This window comes from Myodes glareolus, chromosome 8 (assembly GCF_982192425.1).
Source record: "Myodes glareolus chromosome 8, mMyoGla1.1, whole genome shotgun sequence".
Taxonomy (NCBI): Eukaryota; Metazoa; Chordata; class Mammalia; order Rodentia; family Cricetidae; genus Myodes; species Myodes glareolus.
Window position 1 is genome coordinate 86,539,835 of NC_142033.1, and position 18,791 is coordinate 86,558,625.

The window sequence follows — 18,791 nt, forward strand, 5'->3', positions numbered from 1 at the left end:
TTCAAAGGTAATTAATATGAAATTTTATTATGCAGTAGTCAGTTATTTAGTAAATTTTTGTACTAGTTAGAATTATTACAGGAATTTTTTTTAACTAAATGAACTCACATATCATGAATCTTTGGTCTGTGTCAACATTGGGGTCCTAATCATACTTTCAGATTCAGCCGCAAATAGCTTTTGTTAAAATCAGTCACTTAACTAAACACCTCTGGGCCCTCTTCCCTTTCACCACCAGCTCTGGCTGCTAGATTTCTTTTAGGGTCATGGGTCACATACAAAACACATGGGGAGTTTTCATGAGCATGGGATGCTTAAAGAAAAACCAAAACTTGGGATGGAGGGATGCTGCTTACTTCCTTAGAAATGTTCAATGTCTTCTGAGTGGTTTCGTCAAACAGTCTACCACCCATGGCTTAGAAAGATCACGCATTAACACAGGGTAGAGAACATTGGGGTTGTTTGCAATAATTTTTTTAAAAAAACCTGAAAATTATATTCACGTTGTGAGGGTTTACTCAGCATTCCTAACCTGAACAGTAGCAAAGCAAGACAAGTCCATGTGTTCCTAAGCAACTCAGAGTGCGAAGGACCAGTGGGCCACTTCAGAACCTGCCATCCTGCTGTACTTCCAGTTTCTCGTGTCCTTCCACGCTTTTATCATTTACCTTTATCACAATTCTCCTGAACAGAAATAGAAGTTTCTCAGTTTGTCCTCATGACGTTAGGGGAGCCATCATGATTGTCCAGGCTCAGGTACACTGCTTGCAGCTCACCACACACGTTGCCCACACTATTGATGACGTAGTCTGTAAGGAGCCGCCAGGATGTCGCCTTGGCGAGATAGTGCCAGCAGTCCTACAGCCTGGAGGTATACAAATCCTTTGATGTTGCCGCACAGGCCAGTGTGCTTGGAGCCTTGTTTTGCATTTCAGAGACTTGGTTTCCTGACCTGTCCTGTGGCCTTGGGCCCTAGCAGAATGGCATCAACCAATCAGCATTCGAGCCTCTCACCCTAGAAAAGCAGCTGTCTTTGGGTTTTTTCGCTCTCTCTCTAAGCTCTCTCTAATCTTTCTCTCGTTCCTGCGCTCTCTCATCGCTCTCTCTGGCTTCTTCTCTCTAGGTTCTCTAGGTTCTCTCTGGCTTCCTGCTCTCTCTAATCTCTCTTGTCCCTGTGCTCTCAGCTCGCTCTCTCTCTGAGTCTTTTCTCCCCAGTTTTCCTCAACCGAGTGCTCCGAATAAAGACGTGATAGGGAAGGAATCTCGTTTTCGTGGCCGTTCATTCCTGCTGGTCAGGGAGCGCGCCGCAGTAGTCTTCAGCTCCTGGGACAAGGACTTCCGGTTTTCCTTCTTTTGCATCAGTTCAGTAAATTCAGCCTGCTACTGACCTGAAGATGGCCGATTTGCGAAGACAGTAGAGAGCTGTGTGTTCATTATGTCCTCAGACTTTGTTTTGTTTTGGGATGTTATTAGGTAGGAATCCTCCCATGAGATCTTTCAAAGAGGCATGGCACATCCCCACCCCCTCTTATATTTACAAGTACGTACTCTCAGAGAATCCAGCGTCCACTGACTGGCTAGGGTGGATGACCAGCGAACCCCGAGGATCCCATCTCCGTTTCTGAGCTGAGGTTACAGGCATGAGCCACTGTGTCTGGTGTTTCACGCAGCTGCCTGGTCTCGAGGCTCAGGTCCTTATTCTGGTTGCAAGCACATCACCAACTGAACTGTCTTCTCGGGCCCTCGAATCAGTTTCTGTAAAATAACAAATACTTAATTTATAATGATTATCTTTATTTTATTGTTTAAAGATTTTATACATGGGTCTAAATAAGTTACTCGGCAGTTAAGAGCACTTGATACTCTTGCCAAGGACCTGAGTTTGACTCCCAGTACCCACAAGGCAGCTCACACCTACCTGTAACTTCAGTTCCAGGGAAACTGAAAACTGATACCCTCTTCTGGCTTTTGTGGGCACCAGGTATGCATGCGGTGCACACACATGTAGGCCAAACACTTATACAAATAAAAATTAAACACTTAAAACATTTTAAAGTTAAATAAATAAAAAAGAATTTCATACGTATATGTGTTTTGATGAAATCCACCTCCCATTTTCATCCTCCCAATACCTTTCCTATCTCCTCTCCTCTATTCCCTCCCAATTTCATGTGCTTTTATTTGTTGTGGAATATTCCTTTACACTGTGTGAAGTATGTCACTATGGTTAGTTTATTAAAAAGCTAAATAGCCAATAGCTAACTAAGCAGAGAGAATGCTGGCAGGACAGAGAAAGACTCCCCGACATTTATTCTTAAACCTACTCAGCCTGATTGGTGCTGCCCGTGTATGCAGGAGTATAGACCATCCCCTGAACAATGCCCCCCCGTCCCCCCCCCCCCCGTCCCCCCCCCTCCCCAGTAGGGCCATGTACCTGAAGAAAATGGACTCTCGTGGTGATACTTTGTTTCTGTTATAATAAATAAAGCTTGCCTGAGGATCCAGGGGAGAAGTTAGCAACTAGTTAGACATAGAGGCCAGGCAGTGGCGGCACACACCTTCAATCCTGGCACCAGCACCAGGGAGGCAGAGGCAGAAGGACTTCTGTGAGGTCAAGGCCACATTAGGCTACAGCAGACTGATCCAGTCTCAAAGTGAAATAGAGCCAGGCAGTGGTGGCACACACCTTTAATCCTGGCACCAAGGAGGCAGTGGCAGAAGGATCTCTGTGAGTTCAAGGCCACACTAGGCTATAGCAGGTTGAACCAGTCTCAAAGAGAAACAGAGCCAGGTGGTGGCGGCTCACACCTTTAATCCCAGTATTTAGGAGTCACATGCCTTTAATCCCAACACTAGGGAGGTGGAGACAGGAAGGGAATGGCTGGGTGGAGTGAGGAATATAAGGCGTGGGGAGACAGGAGCTCAACGCATTTAGTCTGAAGATTTCATAGAGGTAAAAACTCGTGGCTGGCTGCTCTGCTTTTCCAATCTTTCAGCTTTCACTCCCTAAAGTCTGACTCCGAGTTTTTATTATTAAGATCAATTAGAATTTGCACAACTCTCTGCTTCCCACAGCCATCAGTTGCTCATAGCTCCCTACCTAGGGGTGCAGTTTCATGACCCTTTCTTCTTCCATGCCAGGATTTTATCTTGCTTGATCTTGAAAAAGAAATTGTGCATTTGGTCACAGTCACTTTGAGTTCATATGCAACTGCCTTTCACATGGAGACAATACTACTTCATTGTCATTCATTGTCTTTGACATTCTGTCCCCTCCGCCATGAAGATTCCTGAACCCTGGAAGAGGGACGTCTTTAGCCTGAGATTAAGGACTCTTTCTGTCTTCTCTTCTTCAGGATTCCCTGAACCAGAGGGGAGAGATGTGATAAGACATCCAGTTTAGGGCTGAGTGTTCCAAGGTCTCCCACTGTCTGCATAGTATTTAGCTTTGGGTCTCTGTATTTGTTCCCATTTGCTGCAGAAGGATGTTCCTCTGACAGTGGCTGAGCAAGGCACTGATCTATAAGTATAGCAGAATACCATTAGGAGTCATTTTAAGACTACACTTTTGTGTATTTTTTTTGAGACAGGGCTTCTCTGTGTAACAGCATTCACTGTCTTGGAACTTGATTTGTAGACCAAGGCTGGCCTCAAACTCACAGAGGTCCACCTGCCCCTACCTCCTGAGTGCTGGGACTAAAGGCATACACTACCATACCCTGACCTGTTACTTTTTTTTTAAAGACTAGTAGTGTTTGGTTTTACCATAGGTCCCTGAGATGTATAGTCTCAGATTCTTGGTCATCCAAGCCATGCTGGATATGGGTTCCTTCTCATGGGTGGGCCTTAAGTCAAATCAGATATTGGTTGGTTACTTGTACAGGCATTGTGCCGCCACTGCATTGTAGACAGGACACCATTGTTGTTTCAAGGGTTTGTGGCTGGGTTGGCGTTTACGTTTCTCTTTTGGTAGTGTGAAGAGTACTGTAATTGATTATCATCCACAAAAGTACCCCCAAATAATTTAGTGGTGATTAAATAAAATTCAATAACTTTAAAAAATAGTTTTGAAGGATAAATTGTTAGAACTGACAACTGAATAGATATTGATGATGAATTTTGAAAATACGGTATTTACGTATTTTATCCTAGATGAATGTTTAAACTAAGGGACCCAAGAGATGACTCAGTTCGGTAAAGGTTGGGAAGAAAAGGATTTATTGAGCTTGCACTCCGTATCATAGTCCATCATTAAGGAAGTTAGGACAGGAGCAAACAGGGAACGAACCTGGAGACAGGAGCTGATGCAAAGGCCACGGAGGGGTGCTGCTTACTGCCTTGCTCCTCATGGCTTGCTCAGCCTGCTTTCTTGTAGAATCCAGGGTCATCAGCACAGGATCAGCATCACTCTCCCATCAATCTCTAAGTAAGAAAATACCTACAGGACTGCCTAAAACCTGATCCTATGGAGGCATTTTCTTAATTGGTTCTCCTCTTAGTCACTTTAGATCGTGTCAAGTTGACATAAAACTCTCCAGCAGTTAGGAATGGTGGCACAGCCAACAAACGTGAAGCGGATTGTGAATTGAAGGCCATCCATAATACATGAGACTCACTGAAAAACAGAAGCAAAATAACGAAACCCGGGCTTGTACTCTGCATATGGCCATGACCCCATTTAAAAATTTGTTTTACTGTGTTTCATAAGTATCCCTTAGCCTAGCATCTGGCAGACAGGCAGCAGACCCTACCTAGTCTAGAGCAGCCACTCAAAAACTTAATCTGAGCTCTGGACCCAGTTTCTGGCAAGGGAAAGATTTGAACAAAGCTGTAGGGAACACTCAACTTGCTTCTGGGGCGGGTGAGGGCAGAAGCCTAATCGCCACAAGATGTTAGCGCTTCCTTCCTCAACCTTCTCTTCCGGGCGCCGGGTGTGAGCCGCGGTACTGAACTACGCATGCGCGAGCCCCGGAGCGACGCACCGGTGGCAGGCAGAGGCGGAGTCATGGCGTCATCACCGTGCGACCTCTTTCCCGGAGCCAGTCGTCCACGTATTGAGGTATAGTGCAAAGCTGGGTTCGGGTGATTGTCGCGCTCCTGTCACGGCCCCTTTTCCGGCGTCCCGGGATCGCGTCCGTCCTGTGGCCGACTGGGGAGCCAGCGGGGCCTCGGTGCCGCTAGCGCGGTCCCGGCAGTCCCCTGAGCCTGGCAATGGCGTTCTCAGGCTCTGCCTTGCCTCGGCCCCTGGTTTGACTCCCAACCCTGCCTTTGTCCTTCCTTTGCTTGTTAACGTTGCCTTTCAAGGGTTGAAAAGCGACAAGTGAAAACTCAACGTCATCTGTTTTTTGGCTGATTTCAAATCTAAACGGAGAAAGGCCGTGATGGAAGGCGAAAAGAGTAATGTTCCCATGCACTCCTTACTATTCTGCCCGAGATCGGAACGCTCGCGGTGGCAACGTTAGCTCACTTGAGATAAAGGCTTCTTTAATTTATTTATTTTTTTCATTTTTGGAGACTGGGTTTCGTTGTGTAACCCCGGGTGTCTTGGAATACTCTCTGTGGGCCAGGCTGGGCTCATACTCAGAGGCTCGCTTCCCTCTGCCTCCCAAGTGCTGGGATTAAAGGCGTGCACCACCGTGCCCTGCCAACATCAACAGTAAAAAGAGTCAGGCCCTATGGAGCTGGAATTACAGGTGGTTGCGAGCTTCCCAATTTGGTTGCTGGAACCAAACTTGGGTTCTCTGGAAGATAAACAAGTGCTTTTAACTGCTGAATCACCTCCAGCCTTGTAATTTATGTACTTTTTGTTGCTGAACTTTTGGATTTTGTGTGTGTGTGTGTGTGTGTGTGTGTGTATTTTCTCATCTGCAAGAATATGTGCATGTGTGTGTATGTGGATGTCCGAACATGATGGCTTCTTCCATCCTTCAGTTTGTTTATTGAGTGGCACTCCACAATGTTTTTCATTGAACCTGAAACTCACTAACTTCAGCCATTCTAGCTAGGATGCTAGGTGATTCCCCGTTTCTACCTTCTGAGTGTTGGGCCTCCTCCGTACCCGTCCCACATTTATGAGGGTGCAGGAGATCTGAATTCCAGCCCTCAAGCTTGGGGTGGGGGCAGATGCTTTATCCAGTCAACAATTGCTCTAACTCCTGTGATGTGTGTTTAGAGGTTAATACACTTGAAAAGGAAGCCGTATATATTCTCAGACTTTACTGAAAATTGCAGGTAACACTAGCAGAATCACTGTTTGACCAAGACAGTAGTGTTTACTGAGAAGTGAGATATATTTTCTATGGTAATGTTGTATAAAATGTAATTATAGAAATAGAATTATGGTGCCGAACCTGCAAATTGCTTTCTTGTTACAAAAATCCATTAAGTATATGTTGGATTTTCTTTCTCTCACTAATGTGGTTATTATATGGAACTCTAATTGCTGTGGAGATAAAAACAGCTTCCAAATATACATTACCATATATTTTTCTCCTATATCCATGTAGTAACTTCTAGTATTTGCAAGTCCAAACTGTGACATGATGCTAAGATTCTCCAAACTTGGGTCCCAGTTAACTCTGTGTATGTGGGAGGGGGTTGGGTGTGGGTATAGAAGCTGTACTTTGAGAGTGTCTGTGTGGGATGTAGAAGCTGTACTTTGAGTGTGTATGTGAGGTGTACAAGCTGTACGTTGAGAGTGTCTGTGTGGTGTAGAAGCTGAGTGTGTGTGTCTGTGGGGTATAGAAGCTGTACTCTTGAGTTTTCAATTTTTCTGGGCTCATGGTGTGTGCTACGGTGCTCATGATGGTGAGCAGTATAAGCATGGATCCAAGTGACTCTTGTGATCTCGAGGATAAATTACATAGTATGTAGTGTACTGTATTAAATAACTTACGTGAGATATTCAACACCTCAGCACTCTGGCCTTGGATCAACTTCTTTTTTCTGTCTGCATTTATTCCTTTAATGATTAGTTCCCATCTTACGACTTTAAATGCCATCTGTTCATTCACAATTTTCAATTTTTTATTCAACCAGCGACCACTTCCTTCAACTCTAGACTTCTTATACTTAGCTTCCCCCCCAACACTTCCATCTGATGACTCAGCAAATATCTGAATACTGTTCTGCTCCCACAATCCTGCCCATGCTGTTTTAGGGGAGATTTTGAGGTTGTTTGCTTGCTTGGTTTTGTTGATAACAGGACTTCACTATACAGTCTAGCTGGCCTTGAACTCAGGAGCTCTGGCCTCAGATTCCCAAGGCTGGGGTCGTAAGTGTGCACCACTGTGTCCGCTCATATCTTGGTTAGCAGCAGCTCCGCTCTTCCGGTTGTTTCACCTTATTCTCGCAACCCACGATCAGCCCCCAAGTGGATTCTGCTGGCTTTGCCTACAAAATCCAACCCAAGCTGGACCGCTGTCCTCCACCTTCAGTTCCTTCTGCCTGCTTAGGTTCATAGCTGATGCTCTCATTTCATCCTCCATAATTAGTCTCCTAGAGTTCATCCATCCTGTACAGCAGCCAGAGTGGCCCATCTTTTATTGTTTTACTTGCTGATCTCTTCCCCTTTCGCCCTGCCACACACCTCCCAGTCAGCTGGATTCTAACACATTTATTAATTTGTTGAGAACTAACTCTAACCATCCTAACACACATACAATATATTTTAGTCATATTCACTCCACTCCTCTCCTCTCCTAACTCCTCAGACTCCCCACCCTGACCCAGTCAACTGTTTGAAGGGTGCTTTAGCAAGTCCTCTTTCCTGGTACCCACAGCCGATTCTGCCTCCATGACTGGCCTAGCTCCAGAGTTGTAGGGATTTTACACATGTAGATTAAGGACAGAAGCAGAAGCTTAATGTGGTGTTGGTGTGAGGGAAAGAGAATTAAGGCTGAAGGATGACAGGGCCAGACTTTGAAATTGCTTTCATGTTGTATAAAAGAGTGTTTTGTCCTGAAAGGATACGGAGTCATTGCAGGGCTCAGCGAGCTGAGTGTCAGTACCTAGTTGGGGTATTGCCATGAAGACTCCTCCCCACATGCTGTCTTTGTCTACTTGAGTCCATTCTGAAGAGTGTTTGGAGATGGGTTTGCTTTCCTCGGGTCTTGTTATCCCTGCTAGTTTGCAGTGTCAGGACACCCTATATCTCCCCATGCCATTGTGATTTTGTGTTTCTGTGATTATTGGATTAAGGTGATTCATCTGCAGTGAGCACAGAAGCTCAGGGTCCAGGTTTCTGCTCATCAATGCATTCCAAGCATCAGGGTTGTTTGTTGTCAATTCTGGATACCTGTGTGGTGAATGAGCAAGCCCTTGTGGCTGGCGAGCAAGTGTTCAGTAAATGCTCTTTATTGATATGCCAGTGTACACTGCAAGCCGAGGAGAGAGTGCACAGTCGGTTCAGGAATGAATGAGGGAGTTGATAGTGCTCCCAGCTGGACTCTGTGTTTGTGTCCTCAGGAAGGCTGGTGCACCTCGAACTGGAAGGGTTGCTTACCTAAGGCTGAGAATTGCAGGAAGGCTGGTGCACCTCGAACTGGAAGGGTTACTTACCTGAGACTGAGAATTGGCTGGTGGGCACCAACGGAAGTTAGGTTTGTGGCGGCTTCTCTGAGACAGCTGGTGGGAGGTGTGACCATTCAGGAAGCTAAGAAGAGGCAATGAGATAGAGGAAGAATTAGCCCCAGGGAAAAGAAGACATTTTGGTTCTTTGAATGTAGTAGTGGAGCTAAAGAGTTGTAGATTTGCCTATAGCTGCTAAGTAGGGGGACGTGAGCGTCTATCTGTCATCTCCAGTAAATTTCAAATTGTCAAACATGTGAAGCTTTTATTATATATTTGTTTTAACACTTTGCGTAAATCTCCTATAGTCCTAGTTCCAAGAATGTTAATAAGGTCTGCCGTCTCACTTCCCTGCTTTTGCATTCCTGGAAAAAAGGAAGTATCAAATCGAAAAGATGCTTAATTAAATCAAATGGCTAATGGTGAAAAGGGCCTGTTTGTGGCCACCTTTTATTTACATTAGATGTTGTTTCACACATGAAAAATGGCATTTTGTTCTCGTGGCTTCCTTGGTGAAGTTGAGTAGTTTTCTTTGTAGTCATCTGGATTCTTTTGTGAGCTGCTCGCCTCTTTGTCTACTTTCTTTGGAGCTGTGTGTAGTTTCTGCCTGTTCGTTAAATTGATTTGCAGAGGCTCTTTCCTGTTGTGCCACAGTTTTATTTCCTTAGTATTTTGTTTGGATTTAACCTGATCTATGTGTTTTCACATGGATACATTTTAAAGAATTAGATAAACATAGAGGGATATTTTTGAGGTTGGGGTGTAACTTAGAGGTAGGTTGTGTACTTAGCATTCTTGAGACTTTGGTTCAGTTCCCAGGCAGCCGCCCTGCCCTGCCCATTGAAATGACAATGTCTTAAAGACTTGTGTACCATACTCCAGTGTTCTGAAATGTCAGCCTCTGTTGCCAGCGGTAGAGTTACGAGCGTGATTGAGCAGCTGTGCAGGTACGGTGAACACCTCCTTCTCCTCCCCTCCTTGTAAAGCTGTGTGAATGTTTTAGGCTGCACCTCTTCATCCTGCAGTGCATGACCTGAGCCTATGCCAAACTCAGTTAGTGTCATAACTGCTCTCCAACTTCATTGTATAATCTGCATAAATTCTTGTTTTGCACTTAGGTTTACTTTATGAAGGCTACTTTTACAAGTTCATGGTTTTTATCACTGTGTACTTCAGTATATATCCTTAGATGGCAGACATTATATATCTATAATAGTATTTTCATATACAACAAAATTATTCATAATTTTGATAATGACCTTTACAGATCCATGAGATCAACTAGATTATTTTATGAATGAAAAATTTGAAGCCCAGAGAGATTTAGTGATTTTTTTTCCCAAGGTAATAGAGTGTTCAAGCAGGTGACCCTGAAAGTTCAAATGTCTGAAGCACAACCGCCCCCCCCCCCACCAAAAAAAAAACAAACCCTTGGCATTCAACTGTTGTTAAGATGCTTAAGGACTATAAATGCATATAGGAACTTGAACTTGATAAGTAATTTTTGTGATAGTTGATAAAGATTTTTCATGTCTAGGATTTGTTTTTTAAGTTTAATACAATGAACTGTCAGAATGATCCTAAGTTTTCAAAAGCTAAATAAAACATAAATTTTTCAAACTCACTTTGTTGATTTCTTCAGCACATGTTAGAGGTTGTTTTTTAAAATCAAACTTTCAGTTTCAAAAAAATTTTGCCTTCATTAGAATGCTTTTTAAAACTGTAGTTTTTCCTTATTATTATTTTTTCTGAGATGGCTGTAACATGGAGGGGCCCGGCTGCTTGTTTGTGGTTTCTGTCCTGTCCTGTCCTGTCCTGTCCCCCAGCCGTTTAGTCCTAAAGAAAATCACACAGGGGTCTCCATAAGTTATAAGCAGATTGGCCCATTAGCTCAAGCTACTTATTAGCTCTTGTAGCTTATATTAACCCATTATTCTGATCTATGTTAGCCATGTGACTCAGTACCTTTTTCAGTGGGGCAGATCACGTCCTGCTGCTTCCTGGTCTGGGCAGGAGTGGGAGGAATCAGCTTCCTCCTTTCCAGATTCTCCTGTTCTCATTGTATCACCTCTACTTGCTGTCTGGTTTTCCCACCTTTACTTCCTGCCTGGCCAATCAGCGTTTATTTAAAACATGATTGACAGAATACAGACAATTCTCCCGCACCAGATGGTTGTCTTACTTGCAGAGACTGGCCTTGACCTTACCTACAGCTGAGGGCAGCCTGAATCTTATTCCACTTCTCAAGTGCCTGTGCCACTAAATCTGGGTAAACATGGGTTTTGCCTATTGATATGTAGTGTTAGAGCTTTGAAGGTCTCCAAGGCTTGATGTGTGACCTGGGTGGGCTTTTTCCCCTTTCCCAGAAAGGAGGTGTGCTTAGGAGGAGATGGTGGAAGAGATGCCGGAAGCTGCTGTCCTAGACTTGCGTGCTCAGATTCGCTTACCACCCTTACTCAAAAGTAAAAGTGCTTTTTATTTTCTTTCTAAAGCTCTGTCTCCAATATGAATTCTGAGATTTCTTTTCCCAGTTGGTCAAAATGGCAGGTGAAGAAATGAATGAGGACTATCCTGTGGAGATCCATGAGTCCTTGTCGGCCCTGGAGAGCTCCCTGGGTGCTGTGGACGACATGCTGAAGACCATGATGTCTGTTTCTAGGAATGAGTTGTTGCAGAAGGTATTCTTGTTTATTTTTGAGACAGGGTTTCATGGCATAGCCCTGGCTGTCCTGTAACTCACTGTGTAGACCAGACTGGCCTTGAACTCACAGAGATCCTCCTGCTTCTGCCTCCTGAGTGCTGGGATTAAAGGTGTGCACTTCCACAGCCTGGTAGCAGAAGGTATTTTAAAATCTGTTTCCTGAAGATGAATTTTATAAGACAGAAACATGTGGAAGAAGCAGTCGATTGACACTGTCCGTGTCCATGTCTTCCTACTGGAGTTCCAGCTGTGTTGGGTATATTTATCTAGAACATACTATAAAACTTTTGCATTGGAAACTTTTTTTTGAAAAGCAAGGACATTCATAGCCTTCTTTTTGACAGAATCTATCTTTGACCTTTTAAATATTGTATTGATATTATTAGAGTTTCTGGAGACTCTGAAGTACAAAAACAGTAATTAAATAGTTTTTTCTGTCTTTTGTATTGCCTAAGCATTTTTCTCCTTCCCATATGTAACCGAACCATGTACAATGCTTATGTTGACATAAAAGTCCAGATTTAACTCTGAAATTGATATAATTTAGAAGAACTTTTCTTGGAGTGTAAAAATTCCTTGTTTAATCAAAAATGATACCCTGAAGTGAAAATTTTTAGCAAAACAACAACAAAAACACTGGTTATATTTGGGTATATGTGTGTATACATGTAAGTTTACAATAGCAGCTGATGGATAAAAGGCCATGAATATGAAGGAAGCAGGGAGGGGTATAGAGCAGGTGGGGTATGGAGCAGAGAGGCTATGGAGCAGGAGGAGTATAGAGCTAGAGGGGTACCCAGGAGGGTTTTGAGGGAAGAGAGAGTGGGAGAAGTGTTGTAATTAAAATACAATCTCAGAAATAACTGAAAAGAATCACCGGTTTTTGTGCAAATTATTTACTAGATCATTATATTATTGGATTTTAGGAAGTGAGAAAACTTGCCTTTGATACTGTGTGGTTGGGAAAAGTTTGAAGTGTTATCTGTTGATGTACAAAGTTTGTGTGCATCTCTCATTCTTCTGTCTCTTTCCCTTTACTAGTTGGACCCACTTGAGCAAGCCAAGGTGGACTTAGTTTCTGCATACACATTAAATTCAATGTTTTGGGGTACGTATGTTACTTTGTAGTTTATTAGGAAGTGTATTACTGTGCCAAAGGTGGTTTGCTTTTAAGAGCTAGCAGTCAGCATAGAATTATATTTTATAGTAATTTTATTATTCAAATGTTTTTTATTTTATGTCAGTACAGGATGCCTGTGATCCACACACTAACTTAATGTTTCATAGAGATTAAATAATTTGAAATTGAATTAACTGTGCACCCTTCCTTCCATGAATAACTAGGGGTTCTTTTATTATAACGCTTAATATTATGTATACTACTTTATTTAATGCTGTCTTTCTCTTATAGTTTATTTGGCAACTCAAGGAGTTAATCCTAAGGAGCATCCAGTGAAGCAAGAATTGGTAAGACGTCTTTGATTTATCCCTATTTATAGGTCTGCTGTATAACTCTGGAATTCCAGACTTATGGCCGTTATCACACTGATTAGGGGGATCAGAATTAGGGCAGAATGGCATAATTCCAGTACTTATTTATAACTTTCATATTATTTTTCCTATAAATTGTTAAGATTTTATTCATCTCCGGGGCTACTTAAGAAAAAAAAAACTCTTAGACAATTCTTAAAAGTGTATTCCAGTTGATTTACTAGCAAAGATGGGGAAATTTCTCTCCTACCTTTTCAATTCCTCCATTAACTCATTTTCTCAGCAGTAAAGAATTCAGTTCAGCAACAAAGCTAAAAGCTTTTTTGGCAGCAGCAGTGTGTCTGCTGTCCAGTAATTCTGCATCAGTGACATATTTACAGCCTGCAATAAATCTTCTAGGTGGTCTCTGTGTTCCATTTAGATGTATAAGTACACTAAATAAGATCTAATATCTTAGAGTTTTTGCTGACTTCAAATATTAAGTCAAATCGTCCAATTCGAAGGAGAAAAATAGAAATCAAACATAGTTACCTTACTGACTTGGCTTCATGAATAAGAATTTTAATGAATTTATTCTTTGTGTACATAAAATGTAATGTACATATATATGCAAAGCACTTGACATTGTATCCCGTTTTCAAGTCTTATAGTAGCCAGTAAAGTGTGTTATTTACATCTTAGTAAAGCATATAGGTAATATCCTTAAAAATAAAATGAGTAATTCAGGCCTCTTATCTTCATTTAAAAAAGTGTATAGATCAGGATATTTTCTTCTTTTAAAGTTCTTGAGGGAAAAAATAACTTTATACTTAGAAATATAGCAGTTGTGAAACAATTTTAAGAGAAAGGCATAAAGGAATATATATAGATTTTATTTGATTTATGATATTGGCTTGAAGAAGTAAGGTTATCTTTCTAGCTTTCTAATGGTGTCCTTTTATGAAATTATTTTTAACCCAAAGTTATTTCCAGTACTCAATATTGTGTTTGTAAAAGGATAAGACCATTTGTCTTCATTCTCCTTCAGAATCTATTTCATGGAGAGCATATTAATTTTCTGGATAAGGATTGGCAAATAAAAAGCATTCTGAAGTCTATTACCCTTTTCTGACCTTGCAACAGACATTGCTAATTGATCCCAGAGTTAGCGGAAATCTATTTGCTATTTGTCATCTGCATCACAAGTGGGAAGCAGTTGCCTTCTCCATCTAGTGATGTTTGATGCCTACTACGAGCCTGGCATCGTTTTCGATGCCTTGGAGAAGAAGCTGAGGAGTGTGGCAGGTGCCACACCCACAGTGTGGCCATAAGATGAACACTGCACATACTGACTGTGCAGGGTGCTCAGGGGTATTTTATGGGGAAAGGAGACAGCAGAGCAGGTGTAGTGGGGTGGGGTACCTGGTAAAGTGCCAGTGTTGAATGGTGAGCTGAGGAGCTACTGACAAGACTGACGGCGGAGCAGACTGAAGAGAGCGGTAGCTGCATGGATTTGTCACCAGAGCAGTGCGGAGGGCGCAGGCCCCAGGGCGGGTCTGGGGTGGTGTGCTGCTGTCTAAGGGTTTCAGCTTTCACACGAGATAAAGGAGCCAGTAGAGGATTTTGAACAGTTATTCAGTTTAGTAATGAAACACTTGTAAAGTTCTGTATTTTACTGCGTACCTTCATATATCTCTCTTATTTCAGTGACACTCGCTTTCGAACAGTGATCAGTCCCTTACTGTATCGTATGGTTTCATCAACTTTAACTCATTATTTGAAGTATAAGATTTATCTATTCTGAGTAATATTCTTAGGAGATTTAAAGTGATCCAGAAACCTATTATGTTTCTTACCTTTATTAAAGTCTGTGTATTTTATTAGAAATCTTCCCATGCTTACCCGTCAAAATTAGGAAATTGAATAAAAGATCTCCTATTTCATTCTCCTATTTTAGTTGTGACACTAGACAGTAACGTAAAATAGATATAAATACAGTCCCACGCATTTTCTGTTAAGAAAAATGGTGGGAGAATTGAATTGGTTGGTGTAAGAATTTAGATGAATGTGAATTAAAACAGTAGATCTGCATGTCAGCCAGTTAGTGTTTACTGCTGTAGTGATGCGCTAGCATGGGCCTTTCTCTGGAAGAGTTCAGAACTCTTCTAAAATGTTTGCTTCTTGGTTGTTGCTTTTTTTAGACAGGCTGTTGTAGAGCCCAAACTGCCCTCAAACCGACTGACCTTGAAGTCTTGATCCTCCTGCCTCTGCTTTCCAAGTGGTGGGTGCATCCCCGTGTCCACTGAAGGGAGTTTGAAGCATGCCTTCCCCTACACTGGTCAAGAACGCAGGGGCACGCCAGCCTGTTTGTTTGCACACACTAGTCCTGTGGACTTCATTGCCAATAAATAAGTACTCACTGTTGGTTTTCACTGACCAAGAGTATAATAAAACCTGAAGAAGTGAGCAGCTCTGGAAATCATTGCCTTTTGTTTTTCTTTCTTTTTACCTCTAAGGAAAGAATCAGAGTCTACATGAACAGAGTCAAGGAAATAACAGACAAGAAAAAGGCTGCCAAGCTGGACAGGGGTGCTGCCTCAAGATTTGTCAAAAACGCACTCTGGGAACCAAAACAGAAAAATACACCAAATGTTGCTAATAAAGGGAAAAGTAAACATTAACCTTCTGGCTTTGATGTACATGTTTTTAAAAAGTACATCGTTTTTATCAGTTTACGAAATAGGTAGTTACGTGGCAATGTGAGGTTTAAATGGATTCCTTTTTGAATTCATACCGAAATTTACACATTAAATTTGTGATACTGAATCTTTTTTTTTTTGCTGTGAAAGATTAAGTTGTCTTTATTGATTTTCATATGCAGTATCATGATGTTTTTAATATTGTAAGATATTCTATAAGCAATTGTGAAATCCAAATGTTCTTTGTAAACATTTGTAGTGTTTTAAATGAATAATGATATTATGAAGTGTGCTGTCTGTAGACTGGAGATCTAAGGACATCTGTTTTCACTAATGGTGATAAATACAATGACTCAAATACCCATTCTGTTTTCCGTGTAGTTAGTTCAACATATTTCTGTGATATTTTTTTTGCAGTAATTGCTTTCTTGATATTCAAAGTACAAAATTGAAACCTTAAGGCTGTACTTTAACTCTTCATGTTCCATTTAAAATAAAATATTCTCATTACCACTGATGGAAAATAAGATGTCCTATCCTGGCTTTGACGTGATTCCCTCCTAATACAGGCTGCTGTCTAGCTCCCTTGCTTCTCGCTAAGCACAGGAAAAGGGAGCACGCTCTCCAGATGAAGGTCGGCGTGAGGAGCTGTATCCAGTAGGCTGCATTTATGAGTCACGTCCCTCAGTTTTCTTTTAGATGTGTTCTGACTATATGTTTCCTAGGCCACATTTCCTTAGGAATATTTTGAACCAGATTTCTTGATTAAATGCTGCCCCTTGAGCACAGGAGGAATCACCTTGTATTTACTTTCTGATTTATTTTTCCAGAATATTTGTGAGAGAGTTAAACTGTTTTAGTGACTGAGCCCTTATAGCCTTGCTGCTCTCAGCCCACATCGTCCTGTGTAGGATGCCAACTTTAGCTAAGTTCTTTACTTTTTGAGAATAACAGTTGTTGAAATTGTCTGTGATTAATTTTCCACAACTAACTTTGAATATATAAATTTCTTGACTCATGGTATCATATAATGGGCTTTGGAAGGCATGTTGGAATCTGCGATATGTGGAGATTAATTCCCGTATGGCTGCAGACAGCCTCTTAGCTCTGCTACCAGATACTTTTTAAACGTGCAAACATGCTTAGGAGCATTTGTAGTTATTTCACTCTTTGCCATGTAATTCTGTCAGATTTCTAGCTAGTTTTCAAGTCACTTCATTAGAGAAATAAATGCTTTGTTCAGATAATTATAGAATACATCTTAATGTTCATTGTAGAGAAGCTTTTTTTAAATTCATAAAGAAAACATTGTAATGAAAATTGTCACATGATCGCAGAAAATCATTCGCCAATGTATTTGTTTCTGAAAGTCCAGCTTAGCAGCCCATTAAATTGGATCTCTTTAGTAGCAGTTTATTGGGTTATTTGATAAATTAATACCCCGATGTCCTTGTTGCCAAGTTCTGAGCTCAGTCCTAGAGATGATATCTGCAGCTCTTGTGCTGTTTTAAAGAAGTATTATGGAACAATCTTAGTTCAGTATTTCAGAGTTCTGGGAAATTTCACTCACTAGCCTCATCCAGAACTACACAGAGTGGTGGGCTCATCAAATTTATAAAATGGTTATTAGTAACAGCATATTCCAAGTAATGCTTTGCCCTAAGGGTAAGTGTTAATTGTGTGTTTTATGGCCTTGGGACTCAGCACGTTAGAGAGGTCCGTAGCTGTGGGTAGTCTTTAGGTTAGATTTGTAGTTACTGATCTTATCTTTTAATATTTTAAAATTTTCTTCTCCTTCATAGTTACAGTGGGAAGTAAAATATGTTAATTAAAATTTGAAGGTTGAATCATGATTTGCATTTCTGGAGTTAGGTCCTATCAAGTAGGTGGGCTTTTCAGAAACTGAAGTATTAAATCTACCCAGTTACTAAAATGGACTGGTATTATTTCTAACTACAGGTTTTTAAATTATTTAAAAACACGAATACTTCAGAAATGGACAGTGTACTGAAGATAGACACTTTTTTCTTGAAGTGAAAGATACTTTGGGATTAATCAGTTTATGATTCTATTAAATTACAGTTTCATACAATAAATTCCCAGGACTTGTGACTTTTCAAAGTCTTATTGACTGAGAAAGACTTGGGTGGTGATTCTGAACATTTTTAAAACTCAGCTTCACATACAAGAGGAAGAGAAACACCGACCGTCCCAGCATAGTAATAACCCTGTTTATAAGTTTCCGTGCCCCCCCCCCCCCACCCAGTGACCTTATGGCGTCCTGGCTTGTGTGACTGCAGGGAATGTACTGCACTGCTGTGAACACTCCAAGGTCAGTTTCAGAACTACAGTCGGATGTTGTTTAGCTAATGAGTACCTTAGAGTTGTCATAAGCAGTTGTGGCTTTACATAGGGTTAAAATAGAACTTAACACATTTGGCTTTTAGAAGAATTTTTAGAAGATCTTGGATTTTTTTTTCTGTTGTGTGTTTGGAGATTTGTTGTTAAAGTGAGCTAATTGTCACAGTCTGCTCCTTGGAGCCCCTATCTTTGACTTGATTTGCCTCTTTTAGAATGCTTATATTGGGGTGTAATGTTTTTAGTTCATTATTTTTGGTGTTAGAGATTGAACCAAGCCCTTGAGCATGCTAGGCAAGCACTTCATTCCCAGTTGCACAATTTAAAATATAACCACATTAGTGAAGCTATTTACAAAAGGGCAGCTACGATGAAGCTATTGACTTTTTAACTTTTAATCCCACCTGCCTCCCTACCAAGGCCAAAACGCAGCCAATTCTGGTTCTTCTGGCTCCCCCCACCCCACCTTTTGAGACAGAGTCTCACTGTGTAGTCCTGGGCATTTTGTATTCTTGTAACTTGCTGTGAAGAACTGACTTTCTGCCTCTCCCTCCCAAATGCTGAGGGCAGTTTGATGCTACCACACCCAGCTCAGTTCTAGTTCTTGAAGGTTCATTTTTATTCTCTGTGTGTGAGTGTTTTGCTTGCATGTATGCATTTGCATCACGTGTGTGCAGGGCCCACATTGGGCAGTAGACGGTGTTGGATCCCCTGGAACTGGAGTTATAGCGGTAAGCTGTTGAGTGATGCTGGGGACTCCAAGACCAGGGTGTGACCTTAGCCACTGAACCATCTCCCCAGACCCTGGTTCTGGTTCTTAAAAGGTTGAAAGATGCTGCTGCATTTTCCTCCCCCCCCCAGGAAGCCTTGAAGTTAGCGCATGGTCTCTGCAGGACCACCACATGCAAAATGCCAGGTTCACGAAGTGATATATATTTGAGATGGTGTACAAAATGTGATGGTGGAAAAATAAGCTTTTATAAATGAATCATGGA

At 41.6% G+C, this 18,791-nt stretch overlaps 1 protein-coding gene and 1 long non-coding RNA gene across 3 annotated transcripts; one reads left to right on the top strand and one right to left on the bottom strand.

Annotated features, from left to right (window-relative positions):
- Positions 1-4,936, bottom strand: LOC125401258 (uncharacterized). The gene is made up of 2 exons (XR_015738608.1): positions 4,289-4,936; positions 1-1,755 (listed from the first exon to the last, which is right to left on the bottom strand). It is a non-coding gene; the product is annotated as an uncharacterized LOC125401258 (long non-coding RNA).
- Positions 4,937-4,943: 7 nt separating this feature from the next.
- Positions 4,944-15,802, top strand: C1d (C1D nuclear receptor corepressor). 2 transcript variants are annotated; one of them, XM_048435476.3, is made up of 5 exons: positions 4,944-5,059; positions 11,100-11,246; positions 12,311-12,377; positions 12,681-12,736; positions 15,256-15,802. In XM_048435476.3, the coding sequence occupies exons 1-5, from the start codon at positions 4,958-4,960 to the stop codon at positions 15,418-15,420; spliced, it is 537 nt and encodes a 178-aa protein (XP_048291433.2). In that variant the 5' UTR covers positions 4,944-4,957; the 3' UTR covers positions 15,421-15,802. The 2 variants fall into 2 exon arrangements, with proteins under 2 accessions (XP_048291433.2, XP_048291434.1); XM_048435477.3 differs by lacking the exon at positions 4,944-5,059 and adding an exon at positions 5,184-5,397.
- The last annotated feature ends 2,989 nt before the right edge of the window (positions 15,803-18,791 follow it).